The 22,381-nt window shown below is 43.5% G+C and overlaps 1 protein-coding gene across 1 annotated transcript in view; it reads right to left on the reverse strand.

Annotated features, from left to right (window-relative positions):
• The window catches only part of CAMKMT (calmodulin-lysine N-methyltransferase), a 469,006-nt gene that overhangs the window by 106,832 nt on the left and 339,793 nt on the right, over window positions 1-22,381 (reverse strand). Inside the window, exon 11 of the mRNA XM_086927794.1 lies at window positions 14,067-14,130. Within this exon, the coding sequence (XP_086783920.1) occupies window positions 14,067-14,130 (64 nt within the window). The remainder of the gene's footprint in view (window positions 1-14,066; window positions 14,131-22,381) is intronic.

Raw genomic sequence — 22,381 nt, forward strand, 5'->3', positions numbered from 1 at the left:
ATGTGATGGCGTGGGGAGCGATGAAGTCGGTGATGTTGGTGGCGATGGGTGTCCGGGGGGGTCTGTATGTGAGGGTTCCTCAGAGTGTGGTGTTGGGGCTGGTCCGGATCTGGAAGTGCCGGTAATCGGCTGCAGGGAATGTTTCACTGGAGGTGGTGAAGTGGAGGGTGTTCTTCTGGGCGAAGGCGAGGCACCCTCCCAGTGGTTGGGATGGTCCTTCCTCTGGATCTTGTATCCATCCAGGATGGCGGTGTTGATGTAGGGGGCGGAGGCGGTGTTAGTCCAGGTCTCCGTGAAGAAGGCTATATCGGGGGAGAGAGAGAGTCGAGTAGGTTCCAGATTTCTGTGGCGTGTTTGTGTAGGGAACACACATTAAGGAGGATGCATCTTACTTTGTCATTGGCAGCGGTGTCTGCCGTTCTTGGAGTCGGGGTGGAGGAAAACGTCTGGCGGCAGTGGTGGCAGGAGAACTGGCCGTGGTCGAGGCTGGAGAGGCAAGTTGGCAGTCTCTGAGTCTTCCGGGGTTGAGTGCGAGGAGGGCGGCGTAGTTGTAGCGGTGGGAGTTAATGGATCCAGGGTTCCTGGCGCTGGCCACTTCCAGGACGCTGACAGGCACAGACAGGCATGCCTTAGGCGCGCCAAAGGCGCGACTGTGCGGTGGCTGCCATTAACTAGTGGGGGGCAGGCCCAGAGGGAGGGCTCTGTCAGGGGGAGGGGCCACAGGGGCAGCAGTGGCGGGAACCTAGCTTTAGACAATTCCTAAGTCAGGAGGAATACGGGCAAGTTTTAACCGGTGTACAAAATTAAGTTAAGATTAATCAGTGAGACCGGACGACTGCGAGAAATGAAAAATAATGATCACCTTGACGCTGGGCGGGCTGCGGGCGCAAACCCTACACAGCGGAGGACTCGAGGCTGCGGTGGCGAGGCGGAGCTGCTGGGGAGAGTGCTGGCCTGGACCGAAGGTCTAGGTTTCACCTAGGTTTTGCCAAGGTGGAAATTCTCCAGAAAGTCGAGATTTGTTTTTTAAGTAGATTATTAATGGTTCCCCAGGGCTCAGCAACTTTTATTTGCCAAAAGGAAGTAGGTCTCCCTCATTTAAAGATTAACTTGGGGTTAGCCCCACTTTTTTTTGTAGATCCGGAGGCAGTGTTAGTCCGCTCTTGTTTTTTGGATCTTCCGATACTGGATGGGGTGACACAAATTCCTTTTGCCTTGATAGGTAAAAATGCCCTTTTTGAAAACACTTCTATGAGCACCCAAAAAAAGTAAAGAGGAAGAAAAATTTCTGCTACCTAAATTATTGCTCAAATATCTGGCTTCAGAAATGCCAGTCCATGGTAGCAGTTCAAAGATATGTACCAATCTTTATAACAGACAACCTGGAACCATTTCTTGTATGGATTACAAACCCCAATTATGCTACTTAGTCCTTTTTAGATTTTTTAAGATACATTTTAAGGTAGCTTTTCTGGTCCATGGTGTTTGGTAAAATGCCTTACCACCCCTGCCCGAGTGACCAAACTACCAAACAAAGCACCAATCAAGTTATTTTCTTGTGCCCCCTCTATTTAAGGACCCCAGAAAATATTTTTATTACCTGTATTGCAAATGTCCAAATTGAGAACACATCAGGAGCACTTAAAGTATTTACAAAGTCTTGAGGATAGGGAAATCTGCTTCGCTGTTTTGAATTTTATAAGGAAAGCAAAAGCCATCAGAAAGAGATATGACATGATCTCTTTCTTGATTAAAATATGGGTGGGAATCTATTGTCAAATGCTGATGTAGAAGGAAATGTATTATTATATGTTGTTTAAATATAGAATGTTTTCTGGTTTTATACAAAGGAAGATTTTTTATACCTTCTCCTTTTTATTATGTGGACAAAGATTGCAATTACTTTCTTCTTGTACTTTATGGCTTATGGCCAAATAAAGAAAGTATGACCCTATGCTAGAATAATTCCTGATGTACCTTCATGTATATAAATCTTTTTTGATAAATGATTCAGTAGGAGACCCCCTATTCATGATTCCTGAATATGTTTCTCTCTCTTTCAATTTATTGCCACTGAAATTTTGGAAATGCTCCCTGTGGAACTTAAAGCATCCTCACTCTATCTCCATTTCTTAAGGGTTCTTTACTTTAATTGACCACGCTCTCTCCATGAAACAAAAGGGTTTGCTACTTGTTACTGTTTTAGTTGCTCACCGAGGCATATTTCTGCTCTGCACAGATTCCCAATAAAAATGAAAATAGTCTCCTGTTAATGTTAAAAAAGGGTGTAGCTAGCCATAGAGCAGTAGGTGCAGTGGGGTCCAGAGGCTTTAGGGGCCTTATGCACTTTGATTATTGCTGTAGGCCAGTATCTTACAAGGAATGCAGACCTATTTTACTGTGCCACTGTTTTTAAATACTGTATCACATCAAACTTTAACAAGTGACATTCATTTCACCTCCACATCAATTGTAGACCGAGTTCCTGTGCCTTTTTCTGCATTGGGACACTTGAAGTAGCAGAAGTACCTTCAGTCACACATGCCGTGCATAGGTGTATGTGGATGACGGAAAGAAGTTCTGTTTCGTTGACGAGGACTAACGACCAGATGAGAACAAAGGTAAATGGGTAGCTCATGTAATTTTATTCAAAGGTCCGGAAGGGGTAGTGCTTCTATAAAAAGAGATTAGCTTTGAATATAATGGTATTCTAAAAGCAAACAAAATTCTTTATCAATGGGAAGAGCCTTTTATTTTTATTATTTATTTATTTGAAGGTTTTATAGAGGCGCGAACCAGACCCGTGAGGGTATCAGAGCACTTTACAGGATTGACAGGAGGTATACAAAGGACTTAGGAGGGGAGGATACTAATGGGATACGAAGGGGTAGGTACATTATACCAGAAGAACAAGCAGTCTCAAATTCCGTATACATTTGGGATGAAAACAGGTAGAATCATTATACAAGAAAATAAGTAGTCCCAGCTCCCGGGTGGAATGCCCAGAAGGGCCAGGAAGGTATAATCCGGAAAAGCCAAGGATAATGCTGTAATGGTGGGTGGAACAAGGTCGTAGAGAAGATTGTAAAGCGATCGTTAGGCGAGGTACTTGCCCATAAGGAAAATGTTGGGCTCCTTTATGAAGCATGCCTAAGACGACAGTCTTCTGATGGTGGGTGGGAGAGAGATCCATATTCTTGGCGCGGCCCCAGAGAAGGCCCGATTGTAGGTTTTTTTTTTACGGAAGCGAGCTGGTTGGAGCAAAAGGTCTCTGGCAGACCAGGAGTTCCTGGCTCCCCCGCATATCACGAGTTTCTGGATGATGAAAGCTGGGGAATTGGAGTATAGAGCCTTGTGTGTGATGCAGGCCATCTTAAGTTGGATTCTGGCCTAGAGAGGAAGCCAGTTCAGAACTTTAAGGTAGGGAGAGATGTGGTTGAATTTCTTTGAACCAGTTAGGAGTATGGCGGCGGCATTGAGGCAGGCTTTCAGTGGGGCCAGAGAGTTCTTGGGTAGACCTGTGGGAGTAGAGTATCCATATTCTAGTCTGAAGATGACTAGTGCCTGGGTTGCCATTTTTAGGTCGGGAGTGTTGAGGAAGGGTTTCAGGCTTCTTAGGTAACTCAGGTGAAACCTGGCCGCTTTCGCCATCAAGTTGATATGGCCACGCATGTTCGAGCTGCCGTCTAGAGTGATTCCAAGGGATTTAGCAGAGTCCACAATGGTAGGAGGGCAGTTTAGCGCTGTGATAGCCTTGATCCAGTCTTGGAAATACATTCCTTATTTGTTAATACAGCCACATATCTAAGGGTTTTTCTCATTGGCTAACACCCAGATAACTATATGCAAAGTGTATGAGAGTTAACACAAGGTGTATTCAGTCAATGGTACACCTATATAAGTTCTATGACAATTATTCTTGAATGAAGAGTTAATTCAAGATTTGCTAATCTACTGATATTGATATCCAAGTGAACTTAGTTGGCTGTGGTTTTCCTTTACCGGTCTCCTTCCCTGGCATACCCTTCCTGAATCCCTTCCCTCCGTCTAGCCACTTTGATCCTCTGTATATATATATATATATATATATATATACACCACGTGACTCCTCTGGATCTCTCGGTGTTTCTCGCAGCACACCAGCAAACAGGAAGGAGACGGACCACGTCACATCAGCAAAGTTGTTATTTATTGTACAACAGAAAGCAGCTACGCGTTTCTGGCACGATGTGCCCTTGTTCACGCTGCAACAAGTACATCAAACTGAATGCTTTTTAAATGCAAGTTACAAACAGTGACCACCCCTTCACAGTGACATGGTGAGTCATGTGACTTAATAGATATAGAAAATATACTACCACAGTCAGTGCTAGTGCATCAAATGGTAAATACCAAAAAGACGACAAACCTCACTGGTTAAATCCAGATACTGATACCAATAGGCCATAATACATCACCGGTTAAATCCATAGATACAGATGTACTTTCAGAGACCTGTCAATTATTTGCTAGTAATCATATCTCATATCTCAATGTCATTGAGTACCCATTCAATAGCAATGAATGACAGGAAAGTTCTCATATCTAAAGTTCAGGTCTATTGGTGTTTCTATTTGCGTACCTATGGTAGTACAATAAAGTGCTAAGTGAATACGGTAAAGTGCGAAATTGTCAAAAAGTGCATAAGAGGAGAAAGCTGTCTCTAATAAAGTGCAATACCAATCATTATATCTAGTACGATAAAAATATATCTGATCACATTTGAATTATATGCGAGTTCTGATTACCTCGACATTTCATGTGTATATTTTTCGTACTTAATATTAATAAATAGTATAAATAGTTAAAAAGGATCCATGAACATCAAAATACACCCGGATTTGTGATAATCAATTGATAATATATATACAACCACATTTCAGTTTCCCTGGCATATATACATATATCTATATTACATATTTACAACCCACAATAATTCATGTATACTATATTTCATCTTACCAACCACTCATCAATGTAAAAAAGTAGAAAAATAGAAAAATAGTAGAAAAATGGAGAACTAGAAAAGTAGAAACATAGAAAAGTACAAAAAATATATGTATAAATATATATATGTATATACATTAGATCTATATACACACATATATACCTCAAAGAATCTATACATTCAATATTACAGCAATGGAAAATATTATACATGATTATTTACAACCTTAGCATACAATGTGTACAGACCCATTCTCAACCTCAAAATAGGGAACCTAACTAAGAGGGAGATCAGAATTATTAGTGAACATGGGTCCAAAGCGGTCGACAAGAAATACAAATGGAAAGAAGATCATATTTTCTACAGAAAATGGTGCATCTCATCAATATTGTTCAACCCATTTGGCCAACGTGTATCGAGCTCCAATATCATCCTAGTTTCTAGCTGTCTCAATAGTGACTCTCTGTCTCCTCCTCTTTTCAAAGGTGGCACAGACCCTATCACAAAATATTTTAAGCACGAAAGGTCTTTATTGTGCACTCTTTTAAAATGGCGGGCCACCGGGTAGGCAGGGTCACTATGCAAGATTGCGCACAGATGCTGCAAAATCCTGACATGCACCTGCAACTTGGTACTACCGACATATTTTAAGCCGCAGGTGCATGTCAGAGCCGGAGCTGCTGGATGGTGGGCCACTGGAGGGTAGTGCCCCAGAGGATACTTGGCTGTGACATTTTCAAAACCCCTAGTTTCCAAAGATGTTAAGTGAAGTCCAGTTAGACACAGCCAAGAGTTCCAGGACCTCAGGAACAACACTTTGGTTTTAAGTCTTATGCCTGCAGAGACCACCAGCAGGCTCAAGGACAGTTCAAGTTGGTACTGGTCAGCTGGGCATATCAGGAAACAGCTTGTTGTGGCACTGTAGGCACACAATAGGGCAGCCAACTGACCCTTGCAGTCCACTTATTTGTCCTGGGTACAAGTGTAAGCAGGTCCATCCATTTAGGTTTCCTCACAAGTCTCAAACAGCAAGGGCAGTCCTTCTTCTGTTCTTCCACAGGCCCAGTAATGTTCTTTAGAATGTGTTTTGGGGTGCCACATTTATGCCTGGCACTAGCATGTTGGCAGGAGCGACTCCTGACCCTCCCTAACCAAAAGGGTTAAAGATCGCAGGGTAACCCTAATCAGCACTTCCTGGGTGCCCTAGTGCATATGAACTTCAGAGTGTCCCTCACTCACTAAATCCAAGATGGAGAAATCCATCTCCCTTTGAACAGAGCCTGTGTGCCCACCCAGAGGTGTAGCCATGGTAATGAGTAGTCCCTCATCTGTTATCACTCTAAACCAATTATAAGAGCAGCTTCCCCCTACTAGGTTTGGTGGCTGTCTGTCTGGGAGGACAAAGGACACAGTCTGTTCAGGTGCCATCTGACATATGGTTGTGATAGGGAGGGGGTGGGGGCTTTGAAGTAAATTAATTTCCTGGGCATAGCCCAACTGGTCTTCCTACCAGGAGGAGAACAAAAACATCTTCCTACACTCAGCCCATTGTTTCTGCTCTGGGTGCAGTAATCACACCTCACGGGGCTATTCACCTGCTGGATGGAGGCTAATGGAAATTAACCTCTAGGAGCTTCAGGCAAAGAAAAAATAAATTCAGGCAGGTAAAAGATAACTTTTTAAAGACACTTTTCTTTACTATTTTTCAAAAATCCAACTTCATCACTAAATTGGGCTTTTAAAAAAATGAATGATAGGCATTTAGGGCCAGATGTAGGTAATCCAGATTTACAGTTTCTAAAATACCGAATTTTACTGTATTTTAGAATCGGTAAATGGGATGTAGGTATCCATTCGGTCTTTTTTACCGAATTGGTAAGATTCGGTAAATACCGAATCGGTATTTACCGATTTGGTATTTCCCATTCATCCCTATGGGCCTCAAGGCCCATAGGAATGAATGGGAATTACCGTATCGGTAAATACTGATTCGGTAAAATGGGGAACACATTCAAGGGTGGCAGGGTGTCACATTGACAACCTGTTCTACCAATGAATAGTGCATGTGTGCACATGTGGCACAAATACATGCCCTAAGGGCATGTATGTCTGCCACATGGCACTGTTAAAAAAGCACAAAAGTGCTTTTTAACGGTTTTCGTTATTTACCACCAACTTATAGTTGGTGGTAAATAACAAATCCTTACAAGTGAAAAGCACTCACTTGAGTGCTTCCTACATTGAGGATTCGGTAGTTTACCGATTCGGTATTTAAGAATTCGGTAATTAACTGATTCGGTAAATTACTGAATCCTTAAATTAGGCCCCTACATCTCAAATGCCTAACGGTCGGTAACGGACAAAATTCGGTAATTTCGACAGTTACCAACCGGTATTAGGATTCCTACATCTGGCCCTTAATCATTTATTTTTCAGCTGGTCCCTAGCCAGAGATATCAGAACTAATATGTAATATTGCTTCCCAGTGTTTCTCTATGGGCTAGCCAGCATTCCTACAGCGAAAATAGCTTTTGGCTGCCAGTCACTTTAAGACATGTTTACTTTAAATTTCTACATGTTCTAATTTTAAAAACCATGCACGTTGTCTTGTAGGCTTAAGGCCTACTACATAAGTGGGACTTATTATAGTAAAAGTTTTCCTTCTGTCAACATAGTTAATTTTGACCTGTCGGGCTGCAGTTTTAACACTGCAGCAGCCAGGATGCTGTGATAGGCCTGGAGTCATGTTTGTCTTGTGACACTAGCAGATGGCACAGTAGAGCTGTAGTCTATAGGTGACATTTAACAGTCCCTGCCATGTATGTTTTGGGTCACTATATACTATGCCCTTATAGGAAAGTTAAATAAGGCCAATAAGGGGTAAGCCCATATCATATGTTGAGGGGTCAGAGCACATGAACTGGGGCCTGGTCAACAGTGTCCAAGTGCACAAAGCCAAAATAAACAGCAAGCATCAGTTCAAACAAAATGGGGGTGACAGCGCAAAGAGACCCATTCTCACATACAGAGATTAGCACAAGAGACCAGTAAATTAGTTACCACATGGATTTCACCAATAAAGTTCACCAGGGTTCTCTGGTGTCACTGGTGCTAGTGAGCAGTAATACCAGACCTCTTCAAGACCAACTGGTGGGAAGTAGCATTTTGTTTCATATATACACCAACAACACAAAGGGGCCAATTACAATCTCATCTGGAAAGCATCCCGACCGAATCGGTTGCGGAATGCTTTCCGAACGACTCGGATCGAGGGAGTCCTACTGAACCATTTGGATGCATCCGGATGCTTCCGGATATGATTCGGTTGGACTACCATTGACTTCAATGGTAGCCTGTGTTCCGAACAAGAACACATGCTCCCATTGAAGAAAGGGGTGGCTGGGGAAAATCGTGCACCATGTGGTGGGCATACAAAGGTGCCTGCCACGCTGTGCATGGTTGGGAAGAGGAGACCCAAGGGTATCCCCACGGGCCCCATTCGGAGGGCCCTGCATGAAGGGGGCCTACTATGGGCCCCCAAAGACAGATTCCAACAGCCATTTTGTTTCAGGCAAACCGAATCGAAATGGCTGTCCAAATCTGTCATCTTAATTGCTCACTCGGAAACTGTGTCCATAGAGCTGTACGATTCGGCTACAGAAGCCTTATCCTGTCCTAATGCCTTTTGGAACTGATTGGGACAGCCCTAATGGTTTACGGGCATCGTAATAGGTCGTTCGGAACTGGGTATGATTCGGTCGGAAACAAGGGTTCCGAATCGGATTCGGCAAACCTGAATCAGAATCTGAGCCCTTCCGAACGGGATGGTAATCAACCCCAAATTTGTGTTCTTTCTTAATGGAAACATTGAGGCGGGACACTATAAATCCGATACATGATCAGGAGGATTCTGAAGTGGTGGTTTCAAGGGAGGTCAGCATTAAACACAGAAAACTCCGAACTGATGTTGATGAGATCCAGAGCAGCATATACTAAACTAGGGGAGGATTACAAATTAATTATAATATGGGAGCACACTGTTGGGTTGGTTCAAGCAGCAAACTCTTTAGCCTATGTATTTTGTGAAGGTTTGACCTTGAATGACCAGTTAAATCAATTGACCAACACTTGTGGATATTTTATCGCCTTTGTGGGTACAATAGGAAGACAGCAGCAGGGGCATCACTAAATCATGACTATATTAATGTCGCACTGTACTCAAGAAGGCCCAAAGAAAATATTTGGCAAGTAACAACAAACAAAAAATGTAATAACTAAAATAGTGAATAATGTGGCGTATGAGCAACACATTTCTTCCACAGTTAAAAATGTAGAAAAGCCTGCTAAAGAAACACGATCTTAAATGAGGCACATTAAGTAGTAGGATGTATTAGGTACATGGGGCCAGATTGTGGATTAACCTCATGAGAAGGTCAGAAAGATCAAGGACATCACTTGCTTCATTAAGAGTTGGTTCGATTTTTTTTGTTTTTTTAAATTTAAACTTTATTGTTTAGTTAATTAAAACCATAACAATTTGATGAATGTCACACAACAGATATAAAATTTATAAGATTATCACTAAAATGATTGATAAAAAGACTTATGATAGAGAACAGAAAGAAAAAAAGAAAAAAACAGTGTAAAACTCAATATTTTTCCTACTGATATTTCCATCGCTGTAAGAGTCATTGAGACAGAAGAAATTCAAATCATTAAATGTTCATGTTGTTTTTATACGTTTCTCAAATGCATGCAAGAACTTCACCAGCTTGCAGTGTATTCTTGGAGTGGTATTATCCAGACTTCTAATAATGGCTGATCTGCATGTTCGTAGTTTCATGGACCGATAACTTTCCTTTAGGTATGACCGTTACTTGGATAACATCTTACAGTGACAAATTATGTGTATTAGATCCTCTTTAGGGCTACCACACAGTCGACAAGAAACAGCATCAAGCAGTTTCCAGGCGGGTTCATTGGCTTGTTTCGGAAAGTCGCCGAATCTCAAAGCCATCAGCTTTTTCTTAATAAAAATAGAGTAGGTTGTTTCCAGGTATAGTGCAGCTGTCAATGTCTTATAGCCATTTATCACAGCCCATGAGGGCGAACGATGGGAGAAAATTTCTTTGTCCAAAATTAACGAATGGAGTTTGGCCACTTTATTTAGGGTTTGTTTTAGTACAGCAAATGACAGATTATTATCCCATAAGGTTTTTGAGCAGGTTGTCTCCAAAGCTTGCATGAGGAATTGATTTGCTTTGGAGTTTTTGGAACGACCCCACTTTTCTTATTTCTGGCTTTCCTCTCTTTTTTCCTTTGTCTCTTATTTAACATTAACTTTGTGGTCTCATTATTTCCAGCGTCGTTCACAGCTATTATGTTGATGACATCACCTATGTTATTCTTAGCCAAGGCCATGTTAACCTTGTTGGTACATGACTCTTTTGTAGTATTCTCATCATCCTGTAAGTTTGGCTCAGGCTTGGCACTGGTCCTACCAACCTGCATCTGATCTGCGTTAATCAATCTTTGATTTAGGGTTAAAATCTGTTCTAGGATGACTGGGAGAGTGCGCAATTTATCCAAAACGTGGCCACAGGAACAGGAGGGTTGTACCTGATACGTATGTGCTTGTGCTCTTGTTATTAGGCTATTTAAGTTATCCAGCTTTGTATTTATCCCGGCAATGTTGGTCGCCATAATGCTCATTAGGTCGATTTGGATGTCCAAATTATCTGATTGCAGTGTCATGGTGTTACAGACGTTTGCAAGACTTTTAGGAGAGGGGCAACCAGATTCACGAAGGCCATATCCATTTGTGCTTTAGTCATGGGTTCCTCCTTTGTTGGATCTTTGTGGCTTGTGTGATATTTATTACTTGTTGGTGATAAAGACAAAGACTCCCTGGGACCCATTGGTCTCTGTAGGTGTTCCATGAGGCCCTTATCTGCCAGATAATTGACCTCCATGACACTCTCGGTTGTTCCTACCCCCTCTGACTCCCCTTTACCTGGGAAGAACCCAACCGACACATCCATCCAGTCACCCTTGTCTGACAATGAGCTTGTATTGTGACTGGAGCAGGCCACTTCCGTTGAACCCGCGCTGTAAACTTCCCCAAAAACTGTAGGGTCTGTTAGAGCCACAAAAGCTGGACTCAATGTTATAGTTGTTGACAGTTCTGGGGACTGCGGATTTGAGGATGTCATTGATTTGACCACCGGGGTATTGTGGACTAATGCTGCTGTTTTAACTTCATGATTTTTTCCCCACACTCCTGTTGGTTTTTCCTTATTACACAAGCTCTCCATCTGATCAGTATGTTTACATATATCACTTGATTGATTACTATGAGACACAAAAAAGCTTGAGGAGGCTTTGATTGACATGCCCGCCCGGTGTTCCCCTTGGCAGATCTCGGTTGTAGGCTCTATCGGTGTTAAAAGGCCCGGGACTCCTTCCGTTGATGAAAACACTACATCCCCCGGGTCTTTCAAGTACTGGAATCGAGCGCATGACGAAATTTTGTTTTGGATTGATTTTTCAAACAGAGAGGCGATTGGTGAGATCAGTGGATTTTGTATAGTACTATTTGCTTTATTGGCATTCTGTTTTTCCAATATTTTTCGTTTGAGGGTGCCTCGTGAGGCTGGAATCTTGTCCCCTTCCTCACTTTCCAAGACCTCATGATATAACCAGGGAATATCTTTATATTGTCTTATCTTTATCTTGATCTTTGTCTTTGACTTTATCTTTGTCGTTGGCTTTCTTATATCTTGGACCTTGGGTAAGAGTTGGTTAGTTGAAATTACCACAGGTAGTGTGTTTCCAGAGCCTGGATCCCTGGGCATTTTAGCGCTTTATAAATATTTTAGGACCGAAATGGACACTTAACCTGAATTCCTAATGAAGGGTTTAGACAACGAGATACTGACAGCATGTTCACTAATAGCTGACGCTTCCCCACACTGCAGCAATCAGTCACTAAATTCCAAGGAATTCCAGGCAATCACCCTTGTTTTCCTTCTCTCTCTAAATAACAAAATACGTGACCCCCATTTTTCACCTTCACTCTTCCAAGAAAACTCGTTTTGCCTGGAACCTCTGCATGGGTCGTCCTACTGTCCATAAAGGGTTACTACTCCTCCAGATCTACAGTGCTGTTCATCCAACTCATCCAAAATGCAGAATTCTGAATTCCCACTGGCCTCTGAAGCTGGAGCCAAACACTACTCATTTCCCTCTAACTACACAGGTACGACATACAATAACATATACATGTAGGTGCATTACAAAAGGGCCTTCACTTGGGAACTCATCATAACACAAGTTCCCCAGTAGGTCTCCCATTACCACTGTCTTGTCTTCCCAGAAGTAAACTCACTCTTTCTGATGTTTCAGAGGTGCACCCTCCCCCCCACACACACACACTCTGGAAGACCACCATCTCGAATGACAACGTACTAACTTTTAGAAAAACAATGAAAAGTCACTACTTCCACCAAGTGTATAACCAACCCAAACTATAATAAAACTTCTATTTGCCCTGCACCGCTGTAAAACAGTTCTACACCCTCTGATCACCAAGTCTCAAAGCAATCTATCAGTACCGTGACCCAACAACCTCATAAGCCCTGACCCTTCACCGCCACCGGAACCTCAAACTTACACACAGACACCCCTTGCAGACTTCACTCCTAGGCCCCCATGGGCGCCTTATCAGCACATTGTCTAACATCTGACATCAAAACATGCTCACAGTCTGTTGAAGCACAGTGTGGGCTCCTACGTAGTGTACAGCGCCACACGAAAAACAAATAACTCGAAAAGATACTAATGCATCAGTGTCTCAAAACATGTATTCATATTTCTAATTTAAAAAACGTAGAAGACTAGTTTTAAAAACTCTTATTGCAAACATGACAATAATGAGCTGGAAGGGGGCAAAAGAGTCCATTAATCTGGTTATCGAACACAGTTTGCCCTTTAGTGCATTTTAAACAGTTCTAGTAATTTCCGGGAGCTTTAGTGGTTACATCGGGAGACTTCCAAGGAATCATGCGGAAATTGCCAAGCTGGTGTTGGGCAGCTTTTTGCTATCAGAGGGCGCTTGTGCAAATTATGTCAGTTGATCCTAAAATATCCAGGTATGTTTTAAATATGGTGGAAATGGACATCAGTCTTGTTAATACCGGCTCAGACATTTTCACGATATTTCCCGGATACCCTCCCCCTAGGAATTTATTGACCCTCCATTTTCATTTCAAGGCGCTCATTGGCCCTGCCCGTGCTGTGGATGGCGCCTGGGGTGTAGTGCAGGCCCTTGAAGCCGCTGTGGAGAAGGGGGACCCCAATCCTTCAGTGAGATATGGGAGACACAGAGGTCTCTCGTCACATGGGGGGGGGGGGGGGCATTTTGCGTACCCCCACTGCATCCTTCTGCTCTGGCACATAGATGCTGCTCGCTGGCATCAGGGACCACACTTTCCAAACACTGGCTCCCCCCCCCCCCCTACCATCCCCTGTGCACAGAATTGCTTCACCGCACCTCGACGTTTATAATAAGTAAATACCGAGAAAACACGTCTGCCGCCGCAGATTATATCAAAGTATTTCCATTCTTTCAATGTAAACAGAAGTGAATAGGAAAGAAACGCTCTTGCAGTATAAATAAACAGGGGATGACAAAGGTTACAATTGAAGGGATTACAAATGACAGAAGCCAACATAAAACTTTCAATATCCGACTTTTACTTTAATGTGCAGACACTGCTATCAAAGCGAAATACTTAAGCAAGCCTTTGATAAAAAAAATAATAATCGCGCGCTATCTTTGAAGCGGTTTCATTTATTTTACTCCCCGCTGCGCGCCTTATCGGAAGGCCAAGTGGGGGGAGTTGCCGAGTTTATGATTAGGAAACAATCTGATAGATTAGAAGACTCAATTGAAGTTGGACATAATAAGTATTAAAGTATTACATGACATTAATCCTGCCATTCCATTACCCTCGCAATCATTGCGCGCAGACTAATTATTCTGAAGCCAATGTTGGAGAGGAAATAGAAGCGTACTTACAGTGGGCCGCAGTAATCTCTTGATGGCATCAGCCAGGCAGGCTCTGTACTGGTCCAGAAACAGGCTGACATGGAGAGGAGAGGAGAGCAGAGTCCAGATTAAAATAGGGTTTCATTTCTAATGATACTAATGCAGATAAGCACACGGCTAATTACATGTGTTTACACAGGACAGCAAAGGCAGGGAGTGAGTTCTGCACTCCCTTCGCCCTCTGCGATCGCCCAACAGCCCGCAGTAAGGGTTCTCGTCAGAGGTATCCGGGCACAAAACACCAACGACTCACAGAGGGGGGCACATCAAGGAAATTGCACCTATGTGCGGTCATTTTGAATTGGTACTAGGCAATTTCGCACAGGTGTGTGGCAATGTCTTTTTTTTTTTGAGGTGGTGATCAGTGCAAATGCCACTGGAAAATTGCCCGGGGACAGTTAATATTAAAAAAAAAATCTGGCATCTGAGCAATGCTGCCCGGCAGAGTGAAAAAATGTGTGGCATAATGAAAAATCATCTGGTAGCAAGAGAAAAGTCATTTGGTGCCAGTGTAAAATTGCCTAGCACCAGTGAAAGTTCACCCGGCACCAGTTACACTACTACGATGAAACGTTAGGCATGCACATCAGAGGTATAAAGGCAAAAAAAACAATGACTTAGAGTGGGGGGGGGGATCAAGTAAATTGCACCTATATCTGTTAATTTTGGATTGGTGCTGAGCAATTTCGCACAGGTGTGCAGCCGATCTCGCACCTATTTTAGACTGAGAATTGCAATGGCCGGTAAACAAAACATGACTTTTTTTTTGTGGTGACCAGTGCAAATGGGGGGACATCCTTTACCAGGCAACTTTTACAACGCAGTGCCTTTACCACGCAGGCATTACAATGCAAGTCATTACAACGACTTGCGCTAGGGGGCGCTGTAGGATAGGGAATAGTTTAATTTACTATCCAAAACCTTCCCTACTATCCACGGGGACTGGAGTTGCAATAGTAAATTAAACTATTCCACTATCCAGCGCCCCCCAACGCAAGTCGTTGTAACGACTTGCGTTGTAAAACCTGCGTGGTAAAGACATGCGTGGTAAAAGCATGCGTTATAACGACATACATCCGTGCAAAGGCCACTGGGAAACTGCACCGGGTCAGTTCACGTTAAAAAGTCTGGCAATATTGCCCAGCACAGTGAAACAATATGTGGCATTAGTGAAAAATCATCTGGTACCAGAGAAAAGTCATTTGGCACCAGTGTAAAACTACCTAGCACGAGTGAAAAGTCACCCGGCACCAGTTACACTACTAGGATGAATCGTTAGGCATGCACATCAGAGGTATAAAGGCAAAAAAAACAATGACTTAGAGTGGGGGGGGATCAAGTAAATTGCACCTATATCTGGTAATTTTGGATTGGTGCTGAGCAATTTCGCACAGGTGTGCAGCCGATCTCGCACCTATTTTAGACTGAGAATTGCAATGGCCGGTAAACAAAACGTGACTTTTTTTTTTTGTGGTGACCAATGCAAATGGGGGGACATCCTTTACCAGGCAACTTTTACAACGCAGTGCCTTTACCACGCAGGCATTACAATGCAAGTCATTGCAACGACTTGCGCTAGGGGGCACTGTAGGATAGGGAATAGTTTAATTTACTATCCAAAACCTTCCCTACTATCCACGGGGACTGGAGTTGCATTAGTAAATTAAACTATTCCACTATCCAGCGCCCCCCAACGCAAGTCGTTGTAACGACTTGCGTTGTAAAACCTGCGTGGTAAAGACATGCGTGGTAAAAGCATGCGTTATAACGACATACATCCGTGCAAAGGCCACTGGGAAACTGCACCGGGTCAGTTCACGTTAAAAAGTCTGGCAATATTGCCCAGCACAGTGAAACAATATGTGGCATTAGTGAAAAATCATCTGGTACCAGAGAAAAGTCATTTGGCACCAGTGTAAAACTACCTAGTACCAGTGAAAATTCACCTGGCACCAGTTACATTCCTACGATGAGGGGTTGGGTGGTTTATAAATGCTAAATAAACTCCCTCGTCCGGATAGTGCTTGCAAGCAGTGGAATTCTAGCCTGCCAGTGCAGAATCAACATTCATTTTTCAGAGTACATGTGGCAGGTGAACTATTTGTAGTCAAGATTAAAAGCTTAAATCGACACTGTCCATAATAGACATAGATGGCCTGCATTTAGAGAGGCTTTGGCATTAACTCCTGATTCATAGACACGGCTACTGTTAGCAGCGGTTATGTAAGGGAGGCGAGCGGTTTTAAGAAGATTTGTGGGGATCCGCGGTGGCTCGTCTGGTCATTGGGTATTATCCATGCGCGGCGTCTATAAATGGCCCCAGCGGACCAGCAAGGTGTCTGGGGTGGGCTGTGTTACACTAGGTGACCTGAGGCTAATTCCACCGCCTCCAAGGTTTGTCTGCGCAAATAGCACCCATCAGGACCGTGGAGCCAGCACTGTCCAGAGGAGACAAATTGGATGAGAGACTATGCGTAATTCGAGAAGCGTCTGCAACACAGCTCCTTAAACAGAGCCCTGAACAGCAAAGCGCCTTCGGTTCTGAGTCACCTGAGCGCTTCAGTGGCACCTGAGGACAGGTGGGCTTTGGCCCAAAGCTGGGGAGGTAGAAAGGGCGGACACGTACTTTCACAACTGTCCTATTTGTATGGTAAGATGATAGCTGCATTAAAGCTTACATTGAAAGAGGGATGTGTTTTACTCCAGACTGTGCTAGGATGGAAGTGTTTAATGTGGGTTAGTTGACTTCTCTCTATTTATTTGGTTAGGCTCTCAAACAGATTACTGACGTTACATCAAAGGCAGTTTGGAGGCCCTTTTCAGAGCTTGGCAACTAAAGACCAGCATCTGCGGAGGTCAAAGAATACTGAAAGAGTAAAAGCAATCACTTGCAAAGTGGTCTTTCGAGTCATCATGATGCTCTTTGTCCTGTATAAGCAACATTGGACCTGATGTACAAAGGTATTTTGATGTCTCAGACTTTGTGACTCGCAGGCTCCCTGTTGGACAGATTCCCCTATAGGAATTGTGTTGGGTGACTTTGTAAGGAGTAGGCATTAGCCCAGAGGACAAATGCCTACCTCCTCCATGTCTTCCCAAATTGCATACATTTTTTAAAGTAAACCTGTCTCTTTAATGGACACAGGTTATAAAAAAATAAAAGAATGTTTCCAATTTGGAAATGCAAATGCAGAGCCTGAGGTCTGCTGACCCTTACAGGCTTCCATCTCCGCATTCACAGCTGATCACAGGCAAACTCAAATTATGACAATTATGACATGCCCAATGAATACTTAGGAAGCACAACATTTTGCGACACCCTGCCAATGTGCAATTTGCGATGGCACCTATTAAAGCAAAGTTCGTATTTAAAATTGCACATTCATTCACAAACCAGTCGGCGTGCAAATTGCATATCTTGATTTGGGAATGGGTATTACTATATCAGGACCATAGATCTTTAAAGCCTGGGGCCGACAGAGGGGATAGAGACTTCTCAAATTGGAACCCATGGTTTCTAAGGAAATCATGGTGATGTGGATAGATCATAAAGCAAGAGTTGGAAGGGGTGTTTTTGTGGAGGAGTACCGGGTGGAAAAGCATTTGGCATTACCAATAGGCCTAACTTGCATTTTGTACCTTGGCTAAAATATTGTTGCAGTGAAAAATACATTGCTTTGCAGCAATGGGCAAATTAAGGGCCTCATTACGATGGCAGGTGGACCACCACCAACAGGCCGATGGTGGCGATTCGCCAGACATCCAGGCCATCGGCCCGACAGCCGGATTACAATACCAGTGGTCGGAGTGCAGAGGTCGGGGAGAGACCGCCGGGGCGGCAGTCGGAATCCTTACCCTACAATAGAGGCAGTGCCTGCACAGGCACCGCTGTAGGGGTTAGGATGTCCCTTTCCGCTGCCTTTTCATGGTGCCAAATAACAAAAAAAGAACAGACCTGCCTCTGATAAATGTGTGCAGATTATCTCACTATCATGAGGGGAACATCTCCCCACTATCACCAAGCCACATAGATCTTTATTACTTTAATTGTAAAAACCCTAATATGGAGACGTCTGAGCATCTAATACAACATAATTCACAGTATATTTAAATACATTATGTACACATTTTCAATAAATACAAAGAAAGGCTTCAACCCAGTAAATAACAAACAATTTTGAGCTACGTCCCCTTATCAGTTCATTCAAACTCATCATCCATACCTACACATACCACATATTATACATACCATACACATCCAAGTAACACACACCACACAATATATGTCAGTTAGTGTCCACAGAAAAATAAAAATAAGGGTAAAAATAACATCAACAGGAGTGGGAACAATGCACCAGGAGAAGGATAGAGCTACCTTCACTTAAGATGTTTAGTTGTCAATGTTGGCTACAGTTTTTTTGGACTCTTTTATATAGATCAAATGTCTTAATCTGCGAGTACATTGTCCATCATTATATGTATTGACATAGGCAGCTCAATCTGAAGTTATGGTCCTGATATTCCTGTTATAACCTGCGCCTTGAAAGGGCAGATGGAAACACAATTTGGAGGCTCCAGGCAGGGCCCCCTTACCTCGTGGGCCACTGCTAAGTGACCTGGGGGCACAGGTTGTGCCTCCCCACACATCCATGCACCATGTGGAAGGCACCACATGGTCCCTAGAACACGGTGCACAATTGTTCACAAAGAGCTTTTTACCATTGCGACTTGTGCTGCAGGCCTTTTCCAGGGCCTCAGCACATGCCGCAGTAGTAAAAAGCACTCTCTGACTGCCTTGCTGGCGGTCTTATCCAAATTGGGCGGGTGAGACCGGCGACTCAATGTCGGACACTCTCCTGTCTGATCCGATGGCGGTTGGCGGTGTGACCGAACGCCGTCGTAATCAGGCCTATAATGTTTTTTGTCGATATTGTTCACCATTGGGCAAAAAAAAAAATCTGAAAAAAATATGATGAATGACGCAAAGGAGCACATGCAGAAGCATCATTCAGAGTGAAGCTTTTACCACTCGTGCACAACTACAGATTGACACAGGCGCCATTTTAATCAATTGTTTTTTATTTTTCAGTACAAGAGTGTGGACACCACCTGGAACGATAAATAAAAAAAATGAATTTTTACTTGTGCAAAAGCACTTACCCCCCCTCCAAAACAGAGTAACCCATCAAGCAAATGGCAGCTGCCAGGCACCCCAAAAAATTAAGAAACAAAACAATGAAACAATTTTGCCTGGTGAGGAATGTGGACCAATGGAGGAGTGCATGGGGCGGAAGACAATGGAAGGGGGTGGTAGATAAGAAAAGTGAGCTGGAGAGCAAAGAAAGAGCTTAAAATGGGGAGGAGAAAAATAATGCCGAAGTGGGGATCAGGGTTTTTTGGGAAGGAAGGGGCAACATGGAGAGGGGAGGGAGAAACACACGAGTGAGAGAGCAAGAAAACACATGCACTCTCATAGAGTGCTTAAAAAACAGAAAAACATAGTCCCATGAATGGGAGGAGTGGAAGAATACAAGTCATGTAATCAAGAGGATGGTGAAGAGACTATGCTAGCGACAATCACTAGAAGAGGAAGGAAAGCCGTTGAATACAAATAAAGTAAACGAGAGTGACAAGAAAACCAGCCAAGGGTAAGCAATGGGCTAGCTCTAAACCCACTGTAAATTTCTGGCACCGTGAACTAGAGGTGTTTCGAAAACAGGCAGCGTATAACTATGTGTAGGCAAGCCCTTAAACTAATGTAACAAAATGGTGGATTGGGAACTGAGTAGCTTTTAGGAACTTGTGTGAAATCTGTAATTTAAATGCTATCTTCTTTGATAACATAGATCTTCTAGCTCCTTGGAATGCCCTGAGTAACTTGGTAAATATTCAATTTCCTTAGGAAGTGTTCTCTTGTAAAAAGTTGCTGGAAGCAAAGGAATCAAGATATAAGTCAGAATAAAGGACACAGTGTTGCCTATTACATATGTCCTTGTGTAGCACGCATAAGGCTTCAATCAAAAGCACTTAGACATAAAAGTGAGTAAAATGCATACTGAGTATGGACGGCTATTACTAAAGACTAGGCTTGAGTACCAAGAAACAAAGTGGTCCAAAGTGTTAGCAACTTCTAAAGCTAAGACTAGCAGACAGTTTTGGTTCATAGTTGCCAACAACAGTAAAATAACTCGGATAACGTTTGATATAAATATCACAAAACTGGCATGGGTAAACCGTATTTCAGAATTAAATGGGACAAGTGTGAGTACCCTGGGAAAAACAGCATACTGTAACAATGAGGCTCAAGGTGAATTCGAATTTGCTCCTCCACAAATCAATTAGCAGATAACATTTTAATGGCTTCGAGGGGGCCAAGGCCCAGTGGCATTTCTATAGCCAATCGGAAATTAGGTCAAGCATTTTCGGCATAAGCTCTCACCCATCTTTTTAATGACAAATCGTTGAGCAGCATTATTCCAATAGAAAACTAACATGGTACATCCTATTGGGAAAACAAGCACTGGCAAAGCTAATAGGCCTGGTCTTCACAAGGTTCATTTATTATTTATTATTCAAATCTCTTTATTATTTTAACAAACAGATACACTCGCCTACAACCAAAGGCTGGTGATGAAGAGGAGAGAAAGGTGAAAGTAAGGGTACTAAGGAGAGGTCATAACTGAGAAGGATGAGGAGGGAGGAGTGGGTTGAGGAAGGTTAATAAGTGTGGGGGGTCCCATCTGTGTATTCAGAGGAAGCGACATAATACAGATGGTTTGAAGAAGGCAGAAACGTCCCCCATAAGTCTGGTTTGAGTCCATTCAATGAGTGTGAGTAGGTTCATTCCACGTGAGATGGACCACTGGGAGTTAGCGGGCGCGTGCACGCTCTGTGTCCTCTTGCAGGAGGAAGTGAATGCACAAACCCCACCTTTTGGTGAAGCGAGTCAAGGTCTGGTCCAGGGATGCTGTGAGTTTCTCCATAGCTAAGGTATCCCACAATTTACGAAGCCAGTTCATGTGGGTGGAGGGCGGTATCCGAGCCCCATTTAGTTGTAACCACCTGCCTAGCAGCGCCGAGCGCCAGCATAATCGCCCTCCCCCTATTTGAGCGAAGTGGGTTTGGAAGACACAGTAGTACGAAGCTGGGAAAGCAGAGGATTTGTCTCAAAGATAATATCGATGTCCCTAAGCGCTTCCTCCTAATATCTCTGGAGTGTGGGACATTTAGAAAGCAGATGTATGAGTGTGCCAGTCTAGCCACAGTGCCGCCAGCATGGCAGGGGTGTAATACCAATAATGTTTATTCTTTAACGTAGATTCTTTCTCTTTAGCATCAATGGAGGCAGAACAGGCTCTGTGAAGGATGTCAGCCCACTCCTTAATTGTAAACGTGTGCTCCAGCTCGGCCTCCCAGCGACTTTGTGCTGGGGATCTTGCCGGCCTCCGGTGGAACGTTCAGGAAATTTTATATCACAGAAAGTACATGCTTATCATCGGACTTTGCGAACAGTCCCTTTTCGAACTTTGTGAGTAGCCTGGAAGCATGAGGGCAGTTGGAGGGCCGAGAAACCCAATGCTGGACCCCTGTTTTCTGCCATTGTGCGCTGGCACTGAGACCATAGTTGGAATTAAATTAGGGGAGTCCATAGGCCTAAACACAACAAGGTATTCCTCCGCCACTAAAAGGCATCAGATTCCTTTTCTAGGCTTAAAGAACAGAGAACACATGCAAACACAGTCAATCACATGTGAGGAGCATCTAAATTTGACTTACACCTAGGTTGGGCAGAGTCGTGGTACCTGTTTTTGGGTTGCCACTCAGCCTCTCAGGAGGGTGGGAAAGCGTGCCCCTGCAGTCACACAGTTGTCAAGGGTAACATGTCTCTAAGCCACCTATTGGTGCCCGCTCTCTCCCGGCGTCTGAGGTTGAGTGGTAACCCGAAAATGGGTACAATGTCCTGCCCAACCTAGGAGTAATTAAAATTTAGATACCCCTCTCATGTGACTGACTGTTTGCATGAGTTTACTGACAGTGAGAGTATGTTGACACAGGGGCAAACATCCCATACAAGTCCTGATGAAAGCCTGGGACCTTGTAGGCCATAGATAGGGGTTCAAACATGTCAACGGCTAAGTGAGGGTCTTAGGACCATAATATCCTAGTGATCCCTCCAATGCCTATACCCACTGTGATTGCTAATAAGGGGATACCTTTGATCAAAGTGAGGTATTTTATATCTTTAAAGGAGATACAGTTGAGCCCGCCCTGGCTTTTAGGGGCTG

Source organism: Lissotriton vulgaris, chromosome 6 (assembly GCF_964263255.1).
Source record: "Lissotriton vulgaris chromosome 6, aLisVul1.2, whole genome shotgun sequence".
Classification (NCBI taxonomy): domain Eukaryota; kingdom Metazoa; phylum Chordata; class Amphibia; order Caudata; family Salamandridae; genus Lissotriton; species Lissotriton vulgaris.